This window comes from Paramacrobiotus metropolitanus, unplaced genomic scaffold, assembly GCF_019649055.1.
Source record: "Paramacrobiotus metropolitanus isolate TYO unplaced genomic scaffold, Prichtersi_v1.0 Parri_scaffold0000012, whole genome shotgun sequence".
NCBI classification, from domain to species: Eukaryota; Metazoa; Tardigrada; class Eutardigrada; order Parachela; family Macrobiotidae; genus Paramacrobiotus; species Paramacrobiotus metropolitanus.
The window spans coordinates 306190-328458 of NW_026570232.1; the positions used below are offsets into that span (position 1 = coordinate 306190).

The 22269-nt window shown below is 42.1% G+C and overlaps 3 protein-coding genes and 2 long non-coding RNA genes across 8 annotated transcripts; 2 read left to right on the plus strand and 3 right to left on the minus strand.

Moving 5' to 3' along the window:
- Positions 1 to 255: 255 nt before the first annotated feature.
- On the minus strand, positions 256 to 5981 carry LOC129583997 (intraflagellar transport protein 88 homolog). Of its 3 annotated transcripts, none has more exons than XM_055476072.1 (21): positions 5282 to 5981; positions 5094 to 5219; positions 4712 to 4768; positions 4583 to 4631; positions 4399 to 4513; positions 4161 to 4251; positions 3886 to 3993; positions 3680 to 3782; positions 3507 to 3621; positions 3121 to 3408; positions 2958 to 3041; positions 2789 to 2888; positions 2617 to 2709; positions 2459 to 2528; positions 2057 to 2173; positions 1884 to 1992; positions 1640 to 1790; positions 1433 to 1548; positions 1129 to 1247; positions 686 to 1003; positions 256 to 575 (listed from the first exon to the last, which is right to left on the minus strand). In XM_055476072.1, exons 1-21 carry the CDS (start codon positions 5369 to 5371, stop codon positions 457 to 459), a joined length of 2538 nt encoding a protein of 845 aa, XP_055332047.1. In that variant the 5' UTR covers positions 5372 to 5981; the 3' UTR covers positions 256 to 456. The 3 variants fall into 3 exon arrangements, with proteins under 3 accessions (XP_055332047.1, XP_055332048.1, XP_055332049.1); XM_055476073.1 differs by having other exon boundaries at positions 256 to 566; positions 5282 to 5979; XM_055476074.1 differs by lacking the exons at positions 5094 to 5219; positions 5282 to 5981 and adding an exon at positions 4830 to 4972.
- A 54-nt stretch (positions 5982 to 6035) lies between these two features.
- Positions 6036 to 8991, minus strand: LOC129583998 (twinkle mtDNA helicase-like). Its single transcript, XM_055476075.1, has 10 exons — positions 8863 to 8991; positions 8495 to 8664; positions 8111 to 8273; positions 7906 to 8030; positions 7645 to 7816; positions 7324 to 7458; positions 7189 to 7262; positions 6955 to 7069; positions 6690 to 6881; positions 6036 to 6603 (listed from the first exon to the last, which is right to left on the minus strand). The coding sequence occupies exons 2-10, from the start codon at positions 8608 to 8610 to the stop codon at positions 6280 to 6282; spliced, it is 1416 nt and encodes a 471-aa protein (XP_055332050.1). The 5' UTR covers positions 8611 to 8664; positions 8863 to 8991; the 3' UTR covers positions 6036 to 6279.
- Positions 8992 to 10122: 1131 nt separating this feature from the next.
- On the plus strand, positions 10123 to 12260 carry LOC129583909 (uncharacterized). Its single transcript, XM_055475953.1, has 4 exons — positions 10123 to 10361; positions 10570 to 10651; positions 10766 to 10938; positions 11001 to 12260. Exons 1-4 carry the CDS (start codon positions 10290 to 10292, stop codon positions 12060 to 12062), a joined length of 1389 nt encoding a protein of 462 aa, XP_055331928.1. The 5' UTR covers positions 10123 to 10289; the 3' UTR covers positions 12063 to 12260.
- On the minus strand, positions 11287 to 14016 carry LOC129583910 (uncharacterized). Of its 2 annotated transcripts, none has more exons than XR_008689829.1 (3): positions 13702 to 14016; positions 12329 to 12643; positions 11287 to 12058 (listed from the first exon to the last, which is right to left on the minus strand). It is a non-coding gene; the product is annotated as an uncharacterized LOC129583910 (long non-coding RNA). The 2 variants fall into 2 exon arrangements; XR_008689830.1 differs by lacking the exon at positions 13702 to 14016 and adding an exon at positions 13491 to 13614.
- Positions 14017 to 20670: 6654 nt separating this feature from the next.
- Positions 20671 to 22180, plus strand: LOC129583911 (uncharacterized). Its single transcript, XR_008689831.1, has 3 exons — positions 20671 to 21420; positions 21656 to 21714; positions 21788 to 22180. It is a non-coding gene; the product is annotated as an uncharacterized LOC129583911 (long non-coding RNA).
- Positions 22181 to 22269: the final 89 nt, after the last annotated feature.

The window sequence follows — 22269 nt, forward strand, 5'->3', positions numbered from 1 at the left end:
AAGAGGTTTTGGTTAGTAATTCATTTCCGTGTATCATTGTGCACCGGCACTGGTGGTATGAAAAAACTGGTGAAATCATGCGAGCATAAAATCAAAGCGTGAACAATAGGGTTAATTTCAAATTCTTTGGTACCAAAAAACTTTTGTATTCAATTTTCACTTTCTTCCGACTGTGCTGTGTAACCTAAATATGCAGCTAAATGGAAAAGAGCAATCAAACTAGACTGCTGCTGAATTATTGAAAAGTCTCTTTAATAATTTTTATGATAATCTGACAGCGATTTATGTCAGTTAGAGATGCGTCCAAAATAACCCGTCAATATCTGGCCACAACCTTAGAATATACTCCGTTAGTCCGTATTATAGCAAAAAAGTGCGCAACACTGTACACAACAGCAGATGATGAAAATATAAGGAATCAACATAAAAAATCATGGAGGAAATTTACTTCCGGTGCTATCGTTTGAGTCCAGGGAGAATGTCGTCTACGTTTAAGTCGGTCTCGTCAGTGGCTACCGGTGGCCCGGCTCGAGACGGCAGTCGCTTGGCCGTTCCTGGTCGGACGTCTACAAGCACTTTTGCACTCATATTTCATATTACTTGGTGTTCACTACAGGTTGAACATGGTAAAATAGAGATATTTTTCATTAGCAACCATCAACATTTACTTAATTGCGCCACTTACTGAACTGCTCAAGATCGTCGGCATCCAACGCGAGACCAGCTGTGACACTGCCGACACGCCCCAGTGAGATGGCACTGCCGGCGGGAGTGGCTGCTGGTGACTGCGGCAGTGGCGATTTACGAGCTGTGGACAGACGCTCGGAGATGATGCCGACAGTGTCTGTCAACGCCGCGCCTCTCATCGCGGTCTGCGCGCGACTGGAGGACGCCACTTCCGCGGGACGCGTTCGCCGCAAGAGATCCAACTCCTTCTGATATTTCTGAATTTCACTGGACGGCGCGTGCGTCTCCTGACAAATCCTGATCAAAATCTTTAGGCCTGCATGGAAACGAAATGACACGCTTATGCAAGAAAGTATACTTTTTTCGCGTTTACCAGTGACGGTTATTTCGTAAAAAGCATATAAAACTAAGTTTATTGGTACAGTAATAAATCGCACATACAATCCATATCGTCGGCAAATGCTTCATGTATTTCCACATATTTGTTGTAAGCATCCGTAAGGTGACCGGCACGCCGCATAGCACCGGCAACCAATAGTGACCACTTCGGAACACTGGAGCTGCGCATTCAGGAAAACAGATTTGATTTCATAATACAACAAACAAACAAACTTATTTCATAATACATGAACAGCGCACTTTAATATTCTGTATACACGCAATATTGATCATTACTGTTACATGAAATTACCAAGTATAAAAAATACAAATATATCTCTAATCAAGTATATCGATGTATCCTTACTCTAATTTTTCAGCTAGTTCAAAAAATTTAATGGCCTTCTCCGGAAACTGACTGGCTACAAAAAAGCGTCCAAGCCAGTTAAGGACACTGAAGTTAGCCGGGTAGATGCGGTACGACTGCAGCGAAAAACATCCATTAATTGTGTAAACGTTTACATAAACTAAGCTACATAACACACTGGCGGAAATGGCTGAATGGAGACAATACCTCGTTATAGTACCACAAGGCCGCGCCCTTATCCCCGAGTTTATCGGCCAGAGCGCCCAAATGCTCCAGCACAAAGGGCTCGTGTGGATGCAGCGTGAAGACCTGCTGCAACCAGTTGAAAGCCTCCACAGGTTCATCCAGTAATTCGTACCTAATGAAGCCATAATAACACCGGCGACTATAATATTGATTATATTGGCACACAGTGAATGATATAATGCGTATTGATCGGACACACACGCACTGCTGAGAGATCTGGTACAGCACAGTGGGACGCTGTCGATGGGCTGCGTTCAGTTTCAAAAAAACCGCCAGCGCGTCCTGATGACTTCCGAGGGCGCTGAGAGTGAGTCCTGTAAAGAAAAGCGAATGCATAATTTTTTCGTAATGGGAAATTGTGATTATGTCATGCAGTACCGGCATAATACGACGCCCAGAAATCCGATGAAGTTAAGACTAAAGCTTCTTGAAAGTACTGCAGTGCGGCCGTAAAATCTCCGTTGGCATATTCCATACAGCCCATATTAGTGCATGCTAGGGAATAGACACAATATTTCGGATTAGACATGGCTGAAGCTAAATGTACAATGTACGGTGTAAGTTTGGTCACTGATTAAATTTGTAAATTTAATGTTCAGCACCTATTTTGATGTCCCAGTAGTTCGTTCATACATGCGACAACTTTCACATAAACTGAACTTAATCGACAAACTTGTAAAACACATGGCACATAGTATGAGTAAGTAAAGAACAGATCCTGAGAAATCTGTTCATATTTGCAGCCATCTAGATATTTATTAGTAACCTTAATAAACCAACCTTTGACATTGAATTTATCTGCTTGATACGCTTTTAGCGCATATTCATTCGCTTGTTTCATATCGTCCAGCTGTAGAAAAAACAGCGAAATAAATTAATGCCTACATAAATTACAAAGAAGCCATTTACAACATTCACGTTTGTATGGAGTGACGTACGTTAAAATGGAGAAACGTCAGCACAGTGCACGACTGCGACAACAGGCGGTTGTCTTCGAAATTGTTATTCTGGGACGTCAGAATTTCAATCGTCTAAACATGCATAATGAGGCAATTAGAAGATACTGTATTCGTTCATAATAAAGCAACAAAGCCAAAACAGCCGGCGTACCTTATTGAACTGATTCTGCTTCATGTATGTCCAAGCTTTGGCCATCTCCAGTGCAACGATTAAATCGGGCCACGCTGAAGATTTAACTTGAGAAATGCACCTGGATAATATTTATAAGCCACCATTAAACCCTTATCAAATTACCAGGGTACACCGTAATATACTATACCATTCGTATCCTGCAACAACATCTTCGTCCAGATTAGCCACTAACTGCGCCGCGGTTCGTATGTATTTTTCACACTGTGCTTTGCTGTAATATCCAGAAGGCATTTCAGTTCAATAAATAATAAATTTCAGTTAATTAAACTGCAATCAGAAGGCGTGCTTACTATGTGTTTTCCCACACTCGCAACGAATCATTCTCGATGATTTCACGATACTCGTCGGGAATACTTGTCGGAGTCCGATCGAGTTCTTTGGGCCGAATTTCGACCAAACGTACAAAGGCGTTTTCAATTTTCTTCGCTTCGGCCTTGGTGGCCACTAGGCAGACCAGGCTGTTGAACGCTGCTTTCGGGCTGTCGGCATCTTGGAGGATCATTTGACAGTATTTGTACGCGGTGTCCCAACGGTTCATCAAGGCGTAACAAGAAGCGGCCTGGTGCAACATCTCGATTCTGGAAATTTTAAAAACGGAACATGGATAAACAAAGCCATGCAAAGAAATGCAGACTTTAATACGAGCATCAGTAAACTGGGGGAATTCCCTTCGTACTTGTCGGCATTTCCGTCGCCGGAAAGGTCATCCAGCAGTTTATGAATTATGTGAAGCGCTTGCTCGTATTCTCCCCGTCGGCGATGTATAAGTGCAATTCGGGACAACACAAATGCTGCAAATCAACATTTTGTGTTAACTATGCCAACTAAAACACTCCCCATGCCTCATACTTTGTTCATCCTTTGATGTAGAAGTGTACAGTTCCGTGTAAATCTTGATTGCTTCGTTGAACTTGTGATTCATAGCCAAAATTTCCGCGTAGTACCAGTTTATCTGTTAATAAAAAAATCAAACTTACCTTCACAAACAATACTTAATTATTTGAGGTTTTTGTTATAAAGCTTGCAAAATATGCGCAATGCAGCATAATGTCCACCTTGAACAACAGCGGGTTTATCAAAGCATTTTTATCCTTCGGATTCCACTCAGGGAGATCCTGTAAACTGCGGCGAAGTTTGTCCATTTGCTTCATCTTTTCCAGAGCCTAAAATGTGTTCGGTTTACAGTATATAAATGCGGATCCGGCTGATTATACCCCGCCCACGTCAAAAACGCATAACCTCATAATTTCTTCTTACTAATTAACCAGAGCATGCATTTCACTTGCTATCTGTTATGTAAAAAGGTCAACTAGCTCTTGAATCAACAGACCTGTGGATACAGGTTTCTGGCAGCCAACAGAACAGCTTCGTCAAGAAGGGAACGGATGTCTTGTTCCAAGCGTCGAAACCGACTCAGTGCGCTATCAAGCAGTCAAAACAGTATTCTCGTTGTATTCAGATATTTCAGTGCGTTTACTGTACTTGATATTTTCAGAATCACAATATCTTATCACAAATTAATGAATATGATCTGGACATGGTACGCTAGCGGCCTTCTCTGCTGTCACCTTTTGGATGGAATATCATCGTCAGCGGGATCCAACGGAGGCACGAGGATCGGGGTTGCCGATGAGTGCCGTCCGCTTGGACTTCCCATGCCGGAACTGGCACTGCTTCGATTACCTACATCAGTACGTTTACGTCAGGTCAAATGTTGCAAATGCGAACACAGAATGACAAGGAATTCTTTACTTTTTGCAGAGTATCCAACACCTCGAATGGAAGAAGCTGGTCGAAAATCCTGTAATTCAAAAAGGTCAAATTCATATATTATAAGATGTGCCAGTATGAGTTATAGAAGCAGAGATCATAGGTACGTACATTACGACTTCCGGCGGACAGACGAGCGGTGCTGGTAGGGCGAGCAATAGTCCTGCCCTAAATGGGGATGTCAGCAAAATTTAAACAGGCAACAGCAGTCCACTTTTAAAGGATTTACCAAATTAAAAATGGTTGATATGGATAAACTGGATGGGTGGGCAATGGGCACACAATAAAAAAAGCGGTAACACAAAACGTAATGCTTGTGACTTATTATTTCCGGCCAGTTTCCTCAGCTCAAATAAACATCATTGCTTATCAGCGCAGATACAGCCGTTATTAGTAGAAATGTGCTTAAGTACAGCACTTATTTTTTTGACGAAAATCCTAGCAACACACCCAGTTATAAAAAAAGCAGCCTTGGTAAATACTTATTGCTCACCGTCTGAACTCCTAGACGAGACCCCGAAGCAGTCGCAGTTCTACTGGGCATTGCAGATCCACTTTTCCGTCGTTCACCATAGCTGCTCTGAATGGATCGTTGTAAAACGGCATCCTCCAACAAATCCTAAAATTAATGTTCTCCGCTTCTGCTCCCATGCTCAAAGCGGTAACTTGTGGATGTTTTACCTTTTCCGTGCTGAACAACGATGCGTCTTCGTAGCCTTCATAGAGATCGTCATAATCGTCCTGAACATTCAAGCTGCTCTTTGTAGACATCGCTGAGTTGTGCAAAATACTGTTTGTTGTATTGAGTGAATTTCGCGAACGTTTATACGGAACCGTTACTTTTTCAGTCGCCAGAAATTTTAATCCGTGAACACTGTATCATATCATTACCACGATTATCATGAGCAATTAAAACACGATGGAAGTGTGTTGTAACGAGTTTTTCAGCTCGCTCGGAACTCAATCGACAACAAGGACTTTACTGGAGCTTTTAATGTTTCCGTACAGAGCTCCGTGTTCACATCGCAACCGGGGGCATGGAAGAATCGCTCAATACCAATTCTCACTTGCACTACCTAGGTGCAGCCTTCCAGCACAGGATGAACACATCCTGTAGTGCAGCTAAACGGGAACTGCTTATACGCTTACCCTGCGGGCTGCACCTGTACGTAATAGCAGTACCACAAGTAAGTATTCATGTCCATATCACATCATATACACTTGATAACACAGGCTTGATTTTGTTTCTGTGACTTCTGAGTTGACAGCACTGGAATTTTCAAAATGGTTTATTTTTGCAAGCTATATGTTTCTATCAACCCACTACGTCAAGTAACCTTTTGAACGAAGAAGTTAACAATTTTAGACTCGTAACCTTTTGAACGAAGAAGTTAACAATTTTAGACTAACTTTTTTAACGTCAACCAATTTATAAATTGAGCAAACCACTGCAGCGATGTTTTAGATTCAGCGTTGTTTTGTTTTAGACTAACTTTTTTAACGTCGTCGTCAACCAATTTATAAATTGAGCAAACCACTGCAGCGATGTTTTAGATTCAACATTCAACAATAATGTCACAGTAAAAGAGAAAAACCGTATCACAAATTCGGAGAAGAAAGCGTAAAAAATCAAAGTAACAAAATAAAACATACCAACAAACTTCCTCAGTCCACCTCACTCAAGTTTTGCCTACGGCAGAAAGGCTTTCAATGGTTTGGTCAGCGGATTCTGCTGCCGCAGGATTTTGTTCGTGTTTCCTTGTTGGCCAATGCGGGTTTGATTTTTCCTTTTTCACAAAACTTTGGCTTTCTTTGTCAAAGTATAACGGCATCACTCCCAGTTCCCCGTCGAATCGATTTTTAACTACCTCAATATACCGACGGCCTTGAAGCATCCCAGTCTTTCCACGGTTATTCTGCAGGATGAGGACGTTGTCGGCTTCCTGGCTAGCCTTAACTCCACCATAAATGGACTGAGCAGTCAGCTGAGCTTCTTCTAGTTCCTACAGTTAAAAATTTATTTTTTGAAGCTTCATGCGCTAAATTCTATGCCATTTAACCAATTTTGATCGCAATAATTTAAACTAACTTTTCTGGGGTGGACCACCACGGTGACATGACAGTCGTGCTCCGATGCAAACCTTCGAAAGCCCTCAATCAACCGATCCTGGTGTACAATCCGATCATTAAGGGAACGGAAATTGGAGGAGCCCATCATAAACTGTAGATTGTCCACGACGATATGTTCGATATCATGCAGGTATACCGCATGTTTCATTGCCTACATTAGGTTACGACGGTAAAGTTTTAAGGAAACAGTCATGCAACTTTGTAACATGCATGACGCAACAAACCTCTATGACATTTTCCATGCTTTGTTGTCCATAAAATACCAAAAAGTATAACGGAAGCAATTCAAAACGATCCGCCCACATATCGAATTCTCCTACGTTCTTTTGCAACGAGATTCTGTGGAATAAAGAAGTTTAAGTTAGCTTATAAAATTAGCTATTACAGCGTAAGGAAAATTTTCAGCTACAGAACGGGGTAGTTTGTACTACCGACAACCCAGTGCACCAGGAACCAACCTGCTGAATTGGTTGAGCATGGTTTTAGCGAGCCGAGCGTTTTTGATTTCAAAACTTCCCCACAATGTACGAAGCTACAACACAACAGCAAATACCAGGTTTCGTATGTGCAAAACCGATGACAAGAAAACTTACGCCCTGCGAACACAAATCAAGCGAATATTCGCTCAGGAAAGTCGTCTTCCCGGCGCCGGTTGGCCCGGTGAACACGGTCATTTCACCTTTACGATGGCCTTTCAGGATGCGGGTCAACAATGGAAAGCGTTCCCACTACAAAACGTCCAAGTTAAAGCTACACAATTGGAGTTGCGGATACAAAAAAAAGAATTTTACGTGTTCAGATAAAAACTGTTGTTAGATAATCCTAAAAAAACTATTTTAAAAATCCCAAACCGTTTGTAACAGCCACCTAAACCAAGCAAATACGGCAGCTTGATTTGGGACGACTCGACTTACTTTTACGCCACAGGATTCCTCGATATTATGGAGCTCATTATATACTTCTTGGCGAAAGCTTCCAAAGGTAACAATGGATTTATGCGTAACAGGCTGGGCTTTTTGAATAACAGACGACAAGTTGCCACCCGTATTGAAAACAGTCAATGGGCAACTTTGGACAATTTCTGGCCTAAGTAAAGAAGCAGACCATGAATCAACCACTATATATTTGCTTACTATGCTGTAACAGCACAGCATTGCTGTTCAAACTTCACTGACGAGACCAAAAAACAGCGACTTTCAATCAACTTCCGCGCGAAAATCTTGGTGCTTTGCCACGCACGGTTTCCTCCTCCATTCAGCCATAAAACGATTTTTTCAAATTGTTCCATCATCGGCAGGCTCTAGAAACCAACATTTTCACCATAAATGAATTGTTTAGTTTTAACTGTGGAAGACAGCTCTTTAAAAGGTATGTACATACTTCCACAGGTAAAACCGAGATTCCTTTGGGCAGAGATATCACAGGCTTTTTCAAGGCTTGATATATAATCATAGAGTCGAAATCATCAGAACACACAATCACTTCCTTGGCATCAGCAGAAATTAAGTCCCATCCAAAAAGCCCAAGAGTGTGTCCAGTCTCTCTGAAATTTCGTTGAAATTCAGATAACTCATGCTTGGATAGGTTTTTATGTGCGACTGTTTTTTCTTATCTTAAAAAATACGAAATCGTGTTCCGATTTTATTCCAAGCTGTTAATCGACAATTATTTTTCAAACTATAGGAAGAGATTTTTGTTTACACACAGTGCAGACAAAACGTCAAAACCACATAAAAGGGTAAAAAACCTTTAGCCTCTACGAACTTTGGGAAATGCTGCTCCGTTATGGCTGTTTTGTCATTAAGTTGCCGCACAATCAGCTTCCTGAAACCACAAGGCTTCCTCTTGTCGATGTGGTAACGCGGAATAAAGAGGTCCATTTTATTGGCATAAACTCGGATTCCGAATTTATCAAATGTTTTCTTCTGCAGCCCCTGTGAATATTGCCATTCAGTCATTATTACTGTGCGACTGCGCTCTTTTATTATTCACACTAAGTCACATAACACTCATTTTAAAAGACAAAAGTAACAATTTATTCAATTACAAAGAAAAAACCTGTTGCTATCTGAAGCACGAAAGAAACAACACACAGCTTTAGTGTTCACGACGCGATCACTGATGCAGCCCACCTGTATTTCGTGTACCGATAACAAACTTGCAAACTCTTCGTCGGTAAGGCTGGATGTTCGTCCAGTGAGTGCGATTTCTTCTTTTGCGTGTAAATATCCGTCCTTAATTTCTGCAGCGTGGGGTTCTGTTTTCTTCCTAAAATACAAGTTAACAGGTGCTTCCTAAATTCGGAAATTAGCGCATGGGAAAATGCTTCAAAAATTCGATGCATTTCAGAAGATACCAAAACGATCAGCTCAATTTTGGCAGCAGCCAGGCTCGACGTACCTCTTGGTGGACTCCTCCTTTTCGACATCTTCGTTCTTCTTGGCTGCATGGACTGTTCGCTCGAACTTCGGCCAATTCGCCGACCACAAACACTGCGCACACACCACTCCTCCCGTTGTGTTAGCATTATACAATTTGAATTGGCTGGCGTTCGGCAACTTTTGTTTCATTCAGTCGCAAGCGTGAATCCACGTAATCAATTTTCTGGTGGCTGAGAAAGTCCTTGATTCGACTGGTGCTAACTGTGACCGCGTCCTGAACTTCGCGGCTGATATCATGATAATATGTGCGTTTCTGTAAAGACCAGGGTTGTGGAAAGTTCAGAAAGTAAAATTAAATCCAGGCAGAGGCCGAGGAATTGTGGAGTCTTCGTAAAAAATTAAAAGCATTGGTAACTTCAAACGCATAGTCTCATCGTTCCGGTCAGTCAAGGTTTTCCTGGACAATGCAGCTGTTTATAATATCACTCGGATAGCGAACACATTGAAAAAAGATTTTGGAATTACGTCGTTTGCAGCAGAATGAAATATTGTGGACTAAACGTTCGGCAGTTTTTAAAAGTTTCCTTCAGTCGCAAGCGGCAATCCACGACAAAAAATTATTTTGACTGGAACTGTGAAGCAAATTGCTTCAAGCAATATGCGGCCGCCGCCCAAGCGGTTATCTGTGCAACACAACCTTTTGCGGTAGTTTTTTTGTTATGTTGAACCATCCCTATAGTTTTATGTTATAAGATGCCACGATTTGTCGCCAAGTAAATTGATCCATTGCAGAAATATTTTTCGCGGAATCGAATTGTAAAATTTGGCATCAGCGTTAACGGTAATCGTTCGAGTCGTCAGAAATTCCGGTCAGTCAAGGTTTATGCCTGGCCACAAGTGCTACCCTGTTGTCCAATATCACTCGGATCGCGACAACACCATTGCCAAACAGGCCCCTTCAATTACCGTCGCCACATTGGAAGGACTGGCCTTCAATCAGAAAGGCTTAACCAACCAAGAAGGTCCGAGCTTCGGGCAGAGTCCCAGGTGATCACCGCGAAGCGGCGTCAACACGGACCGGGTCGTGAATGTCAGTAATTCACGCCAGAGAAGGAAGAGCCACTGCATTCCCATTGCACTTTTTCCATCAATAACGTAACATCAAGACAGCTGCGAAAATGACGCTCAACATCGACAGAAGCAATCCCGATCAGTTTTATCGTTACAAGATGCCACGACTTGTCGCCAAGGTAAATTGATTGAATTTCTAAATATTTTTCGCTTATGCAATTGTAAACATTATGGACTATCGAGCGCTTATAGGTATCGTTCAAGTCCTGATTAAATTTGGATTGGTTAATGGCTTTTGGTTAAAATATTAAAATCGCAAAAATGAGAAATGAAAGCAAAAAAACTTTGAAATATGTAATCGTTAAATCAAGTTATGGTTTGCCATAGGTGGAAGGATCTGGCAATGGAATTAAAACCGTCGTTGCCAACATAACGGAGATCGCGAAATCCTTGGACAGACCACCAGCCTGTGAGTACCGGAAATATGGTTGTTTTACGATTACCTTGATAGGGAACATTGTCACCACCGGGAAAACTGCGATTAATTGTCTTCTTGAGATCATTGGGTCACCGTTCGTTGTAGATCCGTTGAAATACTTCGGCTATGAATTGGGCGCCCAGACAATGATTGACTCGAAGAACGATCGTTACATCGTCAATGGAGCACATGAGGCACCACGCCTACAAGAAATGCTTGATGGGTTTATCAAGAAATTCGTCTTGTGTCAGAGCTGCAATAATCCCGAGACAGTCTTGGTATGACACACTGATAAATAAAGATTTTATATTAGAATGAACCTAATCCTTTGGCTTTGTAGCAAGTGTATCCAAAGAAGAACACGATCAAACAGAACTGCGCGGCTTGCGGCTACAGTTGTATGGTGGACATGAAACATAAACTGACAACCTACATCCTTAAAAATCCACCGGCGGAAGTTGGAGAATATGGAGAATCGAAGGGAAAAGGGAAAGGCAAGGTCAGAGGCCGCAAAAGTAGCGGTAAAGAGGATGAAAAGAACGGCGGCAGCAAGACAAATGGTGCCGGTGACAAGGCAGCACCCGGCTCGCCCACGACCGAAACTGAAAACCCCTTCGACGCTCCACCTCCAGTCGATGCCGTGGATGGCGAAGAGTTTGATGATGACTGGGGTGAGGAAGACACCGAACAAGCCCGTAAAGAGCGCGATAGAGAGCTGACCAACGGAATCAAGAATCTGGCTTACGTCCTTAACCGACAGCACCTGCCACGATGCTCTATAGGGAAATGGTGCGTGATTGCCGTCGTTGTTTACTTTGTCTTTTCCATCGTTATTGCCGCGGACGCCTTCACGTTTCCGGAACGGTTTGAAGTAATTGAAATTGGATTTGCTGCTTCTTATGCTGTGGCGGCAACCACGGAATGGCTTACTTTCCACAATATGACCGGCACGGAGCGGCAAGTTGCTAACGGATGTATCGCCCTGGCATCAACTCTGTTTGTCTATATTCTCCGCGTTTCTTTGATGTATGCCGTATCTCCTTCTATACCTTTCAAAATAATCAACCATACCAGCCACCACATTTCGGTGATTATAACGGCCAAAGTTGGGAAAAACATGGTTGGGCGGGCTGGCACGGATGAATATTTAACCTTTATTCTTCGACCCGGAAAAAAATTGCCGACAAATATAGAATCAGTTTCCTGCCGCTTAGTTATCTCACAAATCAATATTTTGAAAAGAGAAAACTATTTTGATGAACACAACGTGCTGGAAACGGTAACACGCGACGTTTACTTTATCCCGTTCGAGGAAGTTGTCATCGAAGCGGTTGTCGAGGGGGTCAAATGCGGGTCGGAATTGATTCGCTGGAAGACTGTGATTCCTGTTCCTGTACCCTAAGTTAACGACGGCGTTAAGAATTCGGCATCATTTTTTAACGTTTCAATAAAAACGCTTTCTGTTCAACGTTTAAACATTTCTTGTATTTTCATTACGCTCACCGTTGCTGAAGGCCAGCGCTCTTTTACAGCGATTTTTATTTTAGAGAAACTTCGTCGCGCCGTAGTTAAGAAACATTAAAGTTAATTTAACAAGAAACGGCGGTCCCAAGTATTCGTACACTGTCGTTAGAGCAAGTATAAAACAACTGGGAGAAATAAGAATACCTTTCCTGGCTTTCCACAATCAAATGCATCGTGCTTGGGTTCTTCCATCCAGATATTGTGCAAAGTATCATGAAATGTTGTCGATATCTCCATTATAGGGATTAATGAACCACAACGGTAGCATAAGCGATGTCTTTTGGTCTTCGTAAGTAAACAAAGTACACGTGCGTTGCCTAGACAAAAAAACCCAGTCACTTTGGTAGAATGATGCCGCCAACATTCGAAAACCACTAGAACACCGCCCAATGGCAGTCCATCATCAGTAGCCACACGCTTAGCCATTATTTCCACGGATTCCTGGTCTTCCTTCAGAATCTGTTAAAAAGCAACGAGATATTAATGGGATGGATAACTGATCAAGCGGGCGAGCGAAGCGAGCCCGCGTTTCTAATTCAAGACATATTGAGGGTTCTATGAGACGGGGAGAACCCACAAATTTGGGTCGCCACAAATTTTCATGGTGATTCCTATACAATTCGATTTGCTGAGTCGAACTGAAGTACTCGAGGACCTCGAACCAGGGTCCCCGGGGTCGCCACCACGATATGTACCCTATTTGTACAGTTTGATGTGCTGAGTCGAACTGAAGTACTTGGGGACCTCGAACCCGGGTCCCCGGGGTCGCCACCACGATATGTACCCTATATGTACAGTTTGATGTGCTGAGTTGATCTGCTGCTTATGTCTTATCTGATTATATTCTGCTTTGGTACTCAGCTTTGTACTAGCACTGTGATACTTATTAAAGGTCTTATCATCAGTCGATCTAAAGTACTCGGGGACCTCGAACCCGGGTCCCCGAGGTCGCCACCACGTCTTGGACTGTATATGCACAGTTTGACATGCTGAGTCGAACTGAAGTACTCGGGGATCTTGAACTCGGGTCCCCGAGGTCGCCACCACGTTTTGGACTGTATATGCACAGCTTGACATGCTGAGCCGAACTAAAGTACTCGGGGACCTCGAACCCGGGTCCCCGAGGTCGCTACCACGTTTTGGACTGTATATGCACAGCTTGACATGCTATGATGCTAAGCCAAACTGCAGTACTCGGAATCTCGAACCCAAGTCCCCGAGGTCGCCACCGCAATATGCAATATATATGCACAATTTTAGAAGCTGAATCGAACAAAGTTCCACATTATATATTTTAAATGCTCACTGGTTAGTTAAACTGAGGTACTGTACGGTCCAGCATCCTGCAACTCGGAAAAATTTTAAACGGTGCAGTCACATATATGTTGCACGATGCTGATTACAATCGCGTTCAAGCCTACCAGTTAAGTTAAAAACAGCGCATATTGGCCAAAATATGCGACTTATACCACCTAGCAGTATAAAATCTGTAATATCTGGATAAATTTTTTATTTACCGGTAAGTATTACAAATTTTGTGTAATAATCATCCAAATCAAGTATGGGAAAACGTTCCATGACGTCTACGCGCGTACATCAAAGATGCCGCTCATCGCGCACCTGAGATACTGATCTTCTCTAATTCGGATCGCGGATATGCTGCATCGCATGGTTATCAGTTGGCAGATCATATCCGCGGATTCAGTGCGAGCTGAAGTGAAGACAGCAGCATCTTTTGAGCACTGAACTGCATAATATTGTTTATGGTTTGTAGAACCAGAAAAACTGCAATTCAAAAATTTCTAGACTTAAAAACTCATGAAAATAATAGTAATCCGTCGGCGCTCTATGTTAATCGAAAATTAGAGCGAAAAATAATTACTTTTCTACAGCTAACATAGCTGCCGTACTGGCAGGCCACCGCTCAAGATCTGAGCGAAGATCGGTATCTCAGGTGTGCGATGGGCGGCATTTTTGATGTGCACGCGTACACGTCACGGAACGTTTTCCCATGCTTAGTTTGGACGACTATTACACAAAATCAGTAATACTTACCCGAAAATTAAAAATTTTTTCAAATACTACAATTTTATCCAACTAAGTGATGTAAGTCGCTTATTTTGGTCAATATGCGCTGTTTTGAATTTTACTGGTTACATACATGATGATAATAATAATTATTATTACAGTATACTGCCGCTACATAGAGAGAGTTGAATATTATTAAGTAGCTGAACGCAGTCGGCTCTACTTTCACCTGCCTGTAGTACAGTCACTAGTACTGCACTACTCGTACTGTGCAGAATTTCGACAGTACGTACAGTCAGTACAGTACAGTCAGCAGACTCAGCACAGTCAATACGAATGTCAGTACAGTACTCGGAAAACTCGGCTTATTTTAGGATTTCAAAAACGTGAGACCATCTTGAAGCGTTGTCCCATACATAAAGAACAAAATAAACTTTCTCAAAATAAAAATTCTAAATATTTTAACATATCTATTAAAAAATTTTCTTAGCATCTATAAATATTTTTAAAAAGTTCTAAATATTTTTAAATAGTTCCAAATATTTCTAAATATTTATAGATCTTCAAAGATATTATTCTAGATATTTCTGAAAATTTATAAGGATTTCTGAATATTTCTAATTTCTATTCTATATTTCTCAATATTTCTCAATATTTCTCAATATTTCTCAATATTTCTCAATATTTCTAAATATTTCTAAATATTTCTAGATATTTCTCAATATTTCTCAATATTTCTAAATATTTTTAAAAGTCTTTGAATTTTTTATTTTTCCGAATTATTTTTAAATATTTCCGTTACACAGTATTTAGATATGCAAGCACATACACATTTCATTAACCGAGGAAGCAGCTAACATGCACAAATTGTAAGTGCGTCTTTAGTGGTCTCATAATTTCGTTCAAGAACAAAAACGCTATGCGAAAAATGAAATAACTAGAATTAAAAAGATTCCCGTTATTTATTTTTCTTGCTTATTAAAATTCTAGATTAGGAAATATTTATGAGTTTTGAAGTAAATAGTAAGCTACTACCCTCAGCTTTTTGTTTATTGCCTGTACCATTTGTCAGATTTGAGATACGAGTGATTTAAGAAATAACTAACCGATTTTAAAATTTTTAAAATTTAATTTGAGCTTTCTTATAAATTATAGAAAATTATTTTCCTAATTATTTTGTTAAATATGCATTCAGTTTCAAAGTAAAACGGATTATATAGTATAGGATTATATAGTAAAACGGATTATATAGTATGTAGTTCGGGTTTTTGGCTGTGTATTTAGGATATCTACTAGATCCCACGTTTTCTGCCCAAAATTGTTTTCATAATATTAAGCGTAATTCTTTTAAAGGAGAATTTATACTATGGTAGCAAGATCGAAAATGAGATTTTTGAAATTCTACAGTGTAATAAGAAAGGTTACATCTATTAGTAGGCGGAAGTTGAGTAAAATTAGGTAGCAACGAAAAAAGTTATTCAAGTTTTTTCGTTGCCGACCAGGGGCGATTTGGCGGGCTGGCGCATCTTTCTACACTACTGCTACCTGTGGTCAAAATCAGTGAAAGAAAGATTGCTTCAAGAAGCGCTTCTTTCATTCTGGAAGATGCCTTGTGGTTGTTATATATACCATGCCAGCTTGCAAGTGTGATAGGAGCAGACAAGGCTCATGTTTACACAGTGAGGACGCTTAGAGCATGACAAAGGCGCCAGACAATGGAAAGACATAGCGCTGTCCCGTGACTGCACATGAAAGAGTGGCCAAAGTCCACTCTTCGGTGTGTACCCAATAATCTGGTGTGGCGGCACTGCAGGCGCAGAATTAGTAAGACCAAAGGAAAGCGCAGAACAAAAGAAAGTTCTTCGCCACGTTCTGAAAAATTTTATAAAAATGACTTCTAAACTCAACAACAATTTTCAAAGATGTCAGAAAATTCTGACATTTGATCAGATTTAAGAAAAATCATTTTCAAAAAAAATTGTGGAGCGTTTTCGCAGAAATTGTTTATATATTCTGTAAAAAATAAAAGAAAGTAACTTTGGGTGTCAAAAAGTTTGTTTTTTTCGAGAATGGTTGAGTTTTTTGGGAAAAACGCTCCACAAAACTTTAGTCATTTTAGCGGAGCACATCGCTACGTTTGAAATTTCAGAAATCTGCTTGAATTGTTATTGCAAAAAAAAAATTTCAAAAATCTGCTTGAATTGTTATTGCTTCCGGAAAATAACGGCTTTTGATCAGTGACTTTTACATTTTAAAATTGTCTAACCAATTTCAGACTTACAATGTATGTAGTGAAAATATCATAGTGTTAGGTCAGATGTGTAGTTATGATGCAGCACAAGCGCACGCATTGTGCCAGTGAAAATTGTCGAAAGAGGTCGAAATCGGTATAATCTGTTCTTAAGATATGGTTTTAGTCTCAAAATCAGATTTCAGGCTGATTATTTTCTAATCTATCAAATTTTCTATTCTAGATGCTGATCTACTTGTAAATCTGAAAACCACCAAGATTCATTTTTTTAATAGTTACCGCAAGTTTTTCATCATCTAGAAACCATATTAGCAACGTATATATTAATATAAGCTCGCTGATATTAGCCTGTCACGAAGTGTTCTTTAAATGTGTTCTGTAAATTAAATTGCCGGATGCTCTGCAGAAGTGAATCTACCAAACTTACAGCGCTGAATCTTGAACGTTGCAATACCAAAAAACTTAAAATCGCATCCACTTCCGATCAGTCGAATTTATTAAGTAATCTTTCAATGAATACAGCGGTAGCAATAGACAGCACCCGTTTGGAGGCTTTAATTTATTGTTTACGTGCAATGTTATTACTTAGCTTGGCGCTTATATTAGTGTGAGCAGTGCACAAAATATGTTTCGGTTTACGACTATCGACCTGTGCGTTTCGCTGCAGTTTTGTCTTTTACGACTGATGGTTTTCTCGCTATAAACAATTATAACAATGTAAGACGATTTTATATCCGGTTGGGGAGATTTTAGACGAAAGTGACGGAAGCACTATTACGGTATTTTTTTCAGGTTTTAACCTAAACTTTATAGTTTTTGAAATATATTTTAAAATTTAATGCAAATTGCTAGAGCCGTTGTTAGGTATACAGATACTCATATACACTTATGCGGACTGCATACTTATGCGCATTTACATTTAGATTTGAACAAGTCGCTTCATGATCACATTTTTCATGTACTGGTTTGAAACGTATTGAAATCTGTATCGCCTATACTCTCAAACCGGACGTTGCGTCCACAACGGCTTTCACTGCAGTTTCACGAATTATTTGTCCACAGAATGTCACTAAGGAAGGTAAAAAAGTGTTTGGGAGTGAGCGAAAGCGAAAGTTAGAACGGATTCTGTAATATTTACACGGCACTTCCTTTGAAACTAAATGTCAACTGCCACGGCCAATTTGCGGCGTCGGCGTTTACAGTACGTGTTATTAAATACAAGCAGGACGCGCGGCGCTTACGCGCCGCACTGACGCGGCTCACAGTTTCAAGCGGTTTAAGTGTGGGTGCTGCACACGTGGCCTTCGCCCTTCGGTGACCGAAGGTTAAATTAGGCAGGTACCGCACGCGTGCCCTTCGGTAACCAAAGGCTTGAAAGGCATTCGGTGACCAAAGGCATAAAAGGGCGGGTACTGCACGCGTGGCCTTTGTGACCAAAGGCTTCAAAGGGCGGGTACCGCACGCATGGGCTTCGGCGACCAAAGTCTTAAAATGCCTTCGGTGTTCAAAAGCTGAAAAGGCCTTCGGTTACTAAAGGCTAAATTAAGCAGGTACCACACGCGGGCCTTTCGGTGACCAAAGGCTTAAAAGGCCTTCGGTGTCCAAAAGCTTAAAAGGACTTCGATGACCCAAGGCATAAAAGGGTGGGTACCGCACGCGTGGCCTCTGTTACCATAGGCTTAAAAGGGAGGGCACCGCACGCGTGCCTTTTGGTGACCAAAGGCTGAAAAGGCCTTCGGTTATTAAAGGCTTAATAAAGCAAGTACCGCACGCGTGCCCTTCGGTGACCAAAGGCTTGAAAGGGCGGGGACCGCACTTGTGGCTTCATTGACCAAAGGTTTAAAAAACTTTGGGTGACCAAAGTTTTAAAAGGCCTTCGGTCACCAAAGGCTTATCTTCGGTGACCAAAGGCTTGATAAGGCGGGTACCGCACGCGTGGCCATCTATCTGTGACCAAAAGCTTAAAAGGCCTTCGCTGTCCAAAGGCTTAAATGGTGGGTGACGCAAAGTTTGTTAAGGTAAGTAAAGTTCTCAGGTTTGTTAAAGCACTAAGGTCTTGAAGCTTAGTAAGGAATACATAAAGCTAAATGTGAGAGTCGGTTTATCAGGCGAAGGTTTTACAGGTAAAGGCACTAAATTTCGGAAGCTTAGTAAGGATAAAGGCGTAACAGCACTGGTTTAAGGGACTGCAAAGCTTAAAAGTCGCTAGGTTGGTTCTGGCCAATCAGAACGTTTTGGAGGCGGGAGCGTTCCGGAATCAGATCTCTGCTTTAATGCTTTAACAAGCAGGACGCGCGGCGCTTACGCGCCGCGCTGACGCGGCTCACGGTTTCAAACGGCTTAAAAGTGTGGGTATCGAACGCGCGGCCTTCGGTGACCAAAGCACAAAAAAGCCATCGGTGACCAAGGCTCTAAAAGGCCTACGGTGACAAATGCTTAGAAGGCCTTCGGTTACCTAAAGCTTAAAATGCCTTCGGTAACCAAAGGCTCAAGAGGCCTACGGTGACAAATGCTTAGAAGGCCTTTGGTTACCAAAAGCTTAAAATGCCGTCGGTGACCAGAGGCCCAAGAGGTCATTTGGTGACCAAAGGCCTAAAAGGCCTTCGGTGACTAAAGGCTTGAAATGGCTTCCGTTACCAAAAGGTTTAATAAGGTGGGAACCGCATGCGTGGCCTTCGGTAACCAGAAGCTTTAAAAGCCTCTGGTTACAAAAATCTTTGAAAACCTTCCGTCAACAAAGGCTTTAAAAGCCTTCGGTGCCCAAATGCTTAATAAAGCGGATTCCGCACGCGTGACATTCGGCTCAAAAGCCCTTCGGTGCTCAAAGCTTAAACAACCTACGGTGTTAAAGATCTAAAAAGCCATTGGTGACCAACGGCTTAAATAGCCTTCGGCTACCAATTGCTGAAAAGGCTTTTGGCGACCATAAAGCTTAAAAAATTGGGTACCACACGCGTGGCATTTGGAGACCAAGAGCGTAAAAGGTCTTTAGTTACTAAAGGCTTAAAAGGCCTTTGGTGAGCAAAGGCCTCCGGTTACCGGTGGCGGTGACAAAAGGCTTAGTAGAGCGGGCACCGCAGGCCTGGCATTCGGTAACCGAAGGTTTTCGGTTACTAAAGGCTTAAAAGGCCTCCGTTGACCGAAGGCTTTATAAAGCGTGTAAGGCACGCATAATCTTCGGTAACCAAGGGGTTGAAAGGTCTTCGGTGGCTAAAGGTCTAAAAAGCAATCACCGGCCAAAGGCCTAAAATGCTCTTGATGACCAAAAGCTCAAAAAACTAAATACCGCACGCGTGGCTTACGGCTAGAAAGTTTTTTAGGGTTTATTAGTTTTGCTACGGTTTCCAAAGCCTAGTTGCACTAACTTTAAAGCTTAGCTTAACCAAACTTTGAAAGCTTAGTGTGTTTGGAAACATTACTTCTGGAAGAACTGGTAGTTTAAACTGATCTGGTAGATTTGGCAGTTCTGAACAGGGGCGGCCAGAGCTTCCCGGTTTGGGGGCGCCAGCAGTATTGGCTTGGGGTGGGCCAAGCCCATAAACCGCTATGTTAAAAAAGTTTTTTGGAAGGGGCCATGGCCTCCTGGCCAAGGGGCCGCCTATGGTGCTGAATGATTTGGTAGTTCTGGAAACGGCACTTCAGGATGGTTCTGGATGACCTAGTAGTACAGTCTAATCTGGTAGAGTTGGTTTATTCGGTTTAATCTGGTTTTCAGGCTGATCTGGGAGATTTGGTTTTTCTGGCTGAACTGCTAGTTTTGCTTGTCTCGCTGATCTGGTAGTTCTGGCTGACCTGCTAGTTTTGTTCATTTGGCTGATCTGGTAGATCTGGGTGATCTGGTGGTTCTGGCTAATCAAGTAAAAGACACTTAGGTCTCGAAACCTTAGTAAGGGCTAAGGCTAAGGTAAGGATCCATCTGATCTGGTTAATCGGGTAAAAATTGTACAGGTACTGTACTAAGGTTTCGAAAGCTTAGTAAAGGCTTTGGAAGACAACGAAGGTTAAAAGGCTGTACAGGCCTGAAAGCCGTAAGGCTGGTTCAGGCCAGTCAGAAGGTAAGGCCGGCTCTGGCCAGTGGCCAATCAGAAAGGTTTGGAGGCGGGATCTGTTCGAACAGAGAGTTCTGCTTTAATATACTGGATAATATGGATAATATATAGGATACTTATCGCATTTGCTGCCTTATACATTTAAAATCATTTAAAATTGAAAACCGCCGCCCGCTTGCATTAAGGGCGTATGAGACCTTATATTAGTTCAACTTCAAGACATATTGATTTTTCATGGTGATGAGATCAACACAGCACGTTTGCTTGCCCAGTCTAGGCCGGAAGCCGGCCTCTGGCTGAATGCCCTGCCTTCGGCTCACATCGGTAATCTGTTGGGAGATGACGAACTGAAGATCAGCATTGGTCTCCGCCTCGGTGCCACGATCTGTGACCCTCATGACTGCGCTAAATGCCATAAACCAGTTGATGGTTATGGGCACCACGGGCTGTCATGTGCCTTTTCCGCAGGACGGCATCCGCGTCAGCGGTAAAACAGTATCTTTTGCAGAAGTTTTGTATCTGCAGGTGTACCTGCAAAACTGGAGCCGCGCGGTACCTCCACACTACCGAACGCCACCCGGACGGCTGCACGACATTCGCCTGGAAACGCGGGTTGTGTCTCGCATAGGATGTAACCTGCGTAGATACAGTTGCGCCGTCACATGTCAAAGCCACTTTTGCCACTGCGGGAGCGGCCGCCGTGCAAACGGAGGATAAGAAGTCTAGATTTTATTCCTATATGGATGACCGTTACGTGTTCGTACCGATCGCCTTCGAGACGCTTGGATCATGGGGTCCGTCGGCGATTGCAATCGTCAAAGAGCTAGGGAAAAGACTGCAGCAGCACACGGGAGAAGCACCTCGCATGAATTTTTACGGCAGCGTTTTTGTCGATAGAAATCCAAAGGGTAAATGCTGCGTCAGTGCTGCCACAATGGAGGGGCAGGATAAACTACATGAAATTCGCTGCCGCTTAGTGATTTCAAAATCAGCATCTTGAAAAGAAAATATTATTTTAATGAACATAATATTCTAGAAACTGTAACACGGGAGAGTTTTTCAGCCCATTGGAAGGCGTAATTATCGATGCCCTCATGGATGGTGTCAAATTTGGGACTGTTAATTACTCACGCTGTCCCGTAGGGTTTTCAAGGGAATTCCAACATACCGATGTATGCCGGTGGGTGATCGTGCATGCGTAGGTAAGTCTGTGCAGTGCGATGCGTGCCGGTTGTATATAAGAGCAGATATTCGGATTTATTTCACCTGTTTAAGGTCACAAGGAAAGCAATGCCAATCACTACTCTTGTCCCGTGAGGAAATTGCTATAATTTCTCCCCGACTGACAGCTGAATAATGACAATGCAAATGGTCGCAAGATCGCTTACATCTGTAGCACACCCAAGACCTGTTGTTTACGTGATATTTTAATGCGCCGATTAATCTAATCAAGAGTACGTACATTCACATTTCAACGGGTTGTTACGCAATCGTAAGTATGCAGTGCAAAATTGCTTTAAAATAGCAACATGCCAACAGCAAAGAATTACCGGAAACAGGACTGAGTGCATAAATAGCGTTCGTCCCTTTTATTTTTTTGTGGTAGAATGGTCTGTCTTTGCCGCACTGTCAAATCGACACGATCGTGTATAATTTGTCTGATGAGAAAGAAAAGCATCGCTAACCACCGTCTGCTCAGCGTATTTTCGAAATTGTCGTTTCCCTTTTCAACAATAGTAAGAAAGGTTACGTATGGC

What these genes read in the sequence shown, in the direction of transcription:
- LOC129583909 (XM_055475953.1), top strand. Translation starts at nt 10,290, where the DNA reads ATGACGCTCAACATCGACAGAAGCAATCCCGATCAGTTTTATCGTTAC. An exon ending in CTTGGACAGACCACCAGCCT is followed by an intron (nt 10,652 to 10,765) that starts GTGAGTACCGGA and finishes CGTTCGTTGTAG; the next exon opens with ATCCGTTGAAATACTTCGGC. An exon ending in ATAATCCCGAGACAGTCTTG is followed by an intron (nt 10,939 to 11,000) that starts GTATGACACACT and finishes TTGGCTTTGTAG; the next exon opens with CAAGTGTATCCAAAGAAGAA.
- LOC129583997 (XM_055476072.1), bottom strand. Translation starts at nt 5,371, where the DNA reads ATGTCTACAAAGAGCAGCTTGAATGTTCAGGACGATTATGACGATCTC. An exon ending in CGTTGTTCAGCACGGAAAAG is followed by an intron (nt 5,220 to 5,281) that starts GTAAAACATCCA and finishes CATTAATTTTAG; the next exon opens with GATTTGTTGGAGGATGCCGT. An exon ending in AGCAGAATCAGTTCAATAAG is followed by an intron (nt 2,710 to 2,788) that starts GTACGCCGGCTG and finishes ATGCATGTTTAG; the next exon opens with ACGATTGAAATTCTGACGTC.
- LOC129583998 (XM_055476075.1), bottom strand. Translation starts at nt 8,610, where the DNA reads ATGGACCTCTTTATTCCGCGTTACCACATCGACAAGAGGAAGCCTTGT. An exon ending in AGGAATCCTGTGGCGTAAAA is followed by an intron (nt 7,459 to 7,644) that starts GTAAGTCGAGTC and finishes GACGTTTTGTAG; the next exon opens with TGGGAACGCTTTCCATTGTT. An exon ending in ATGCTCAACCAATTCAGCAG is followed by an intron (nt 7,070 to 7,188) that starts GTTGGTTCCTGG and finishes TTTATTCCACAG; the next exon opens with AATCTCGTTGCAAAAGAACG.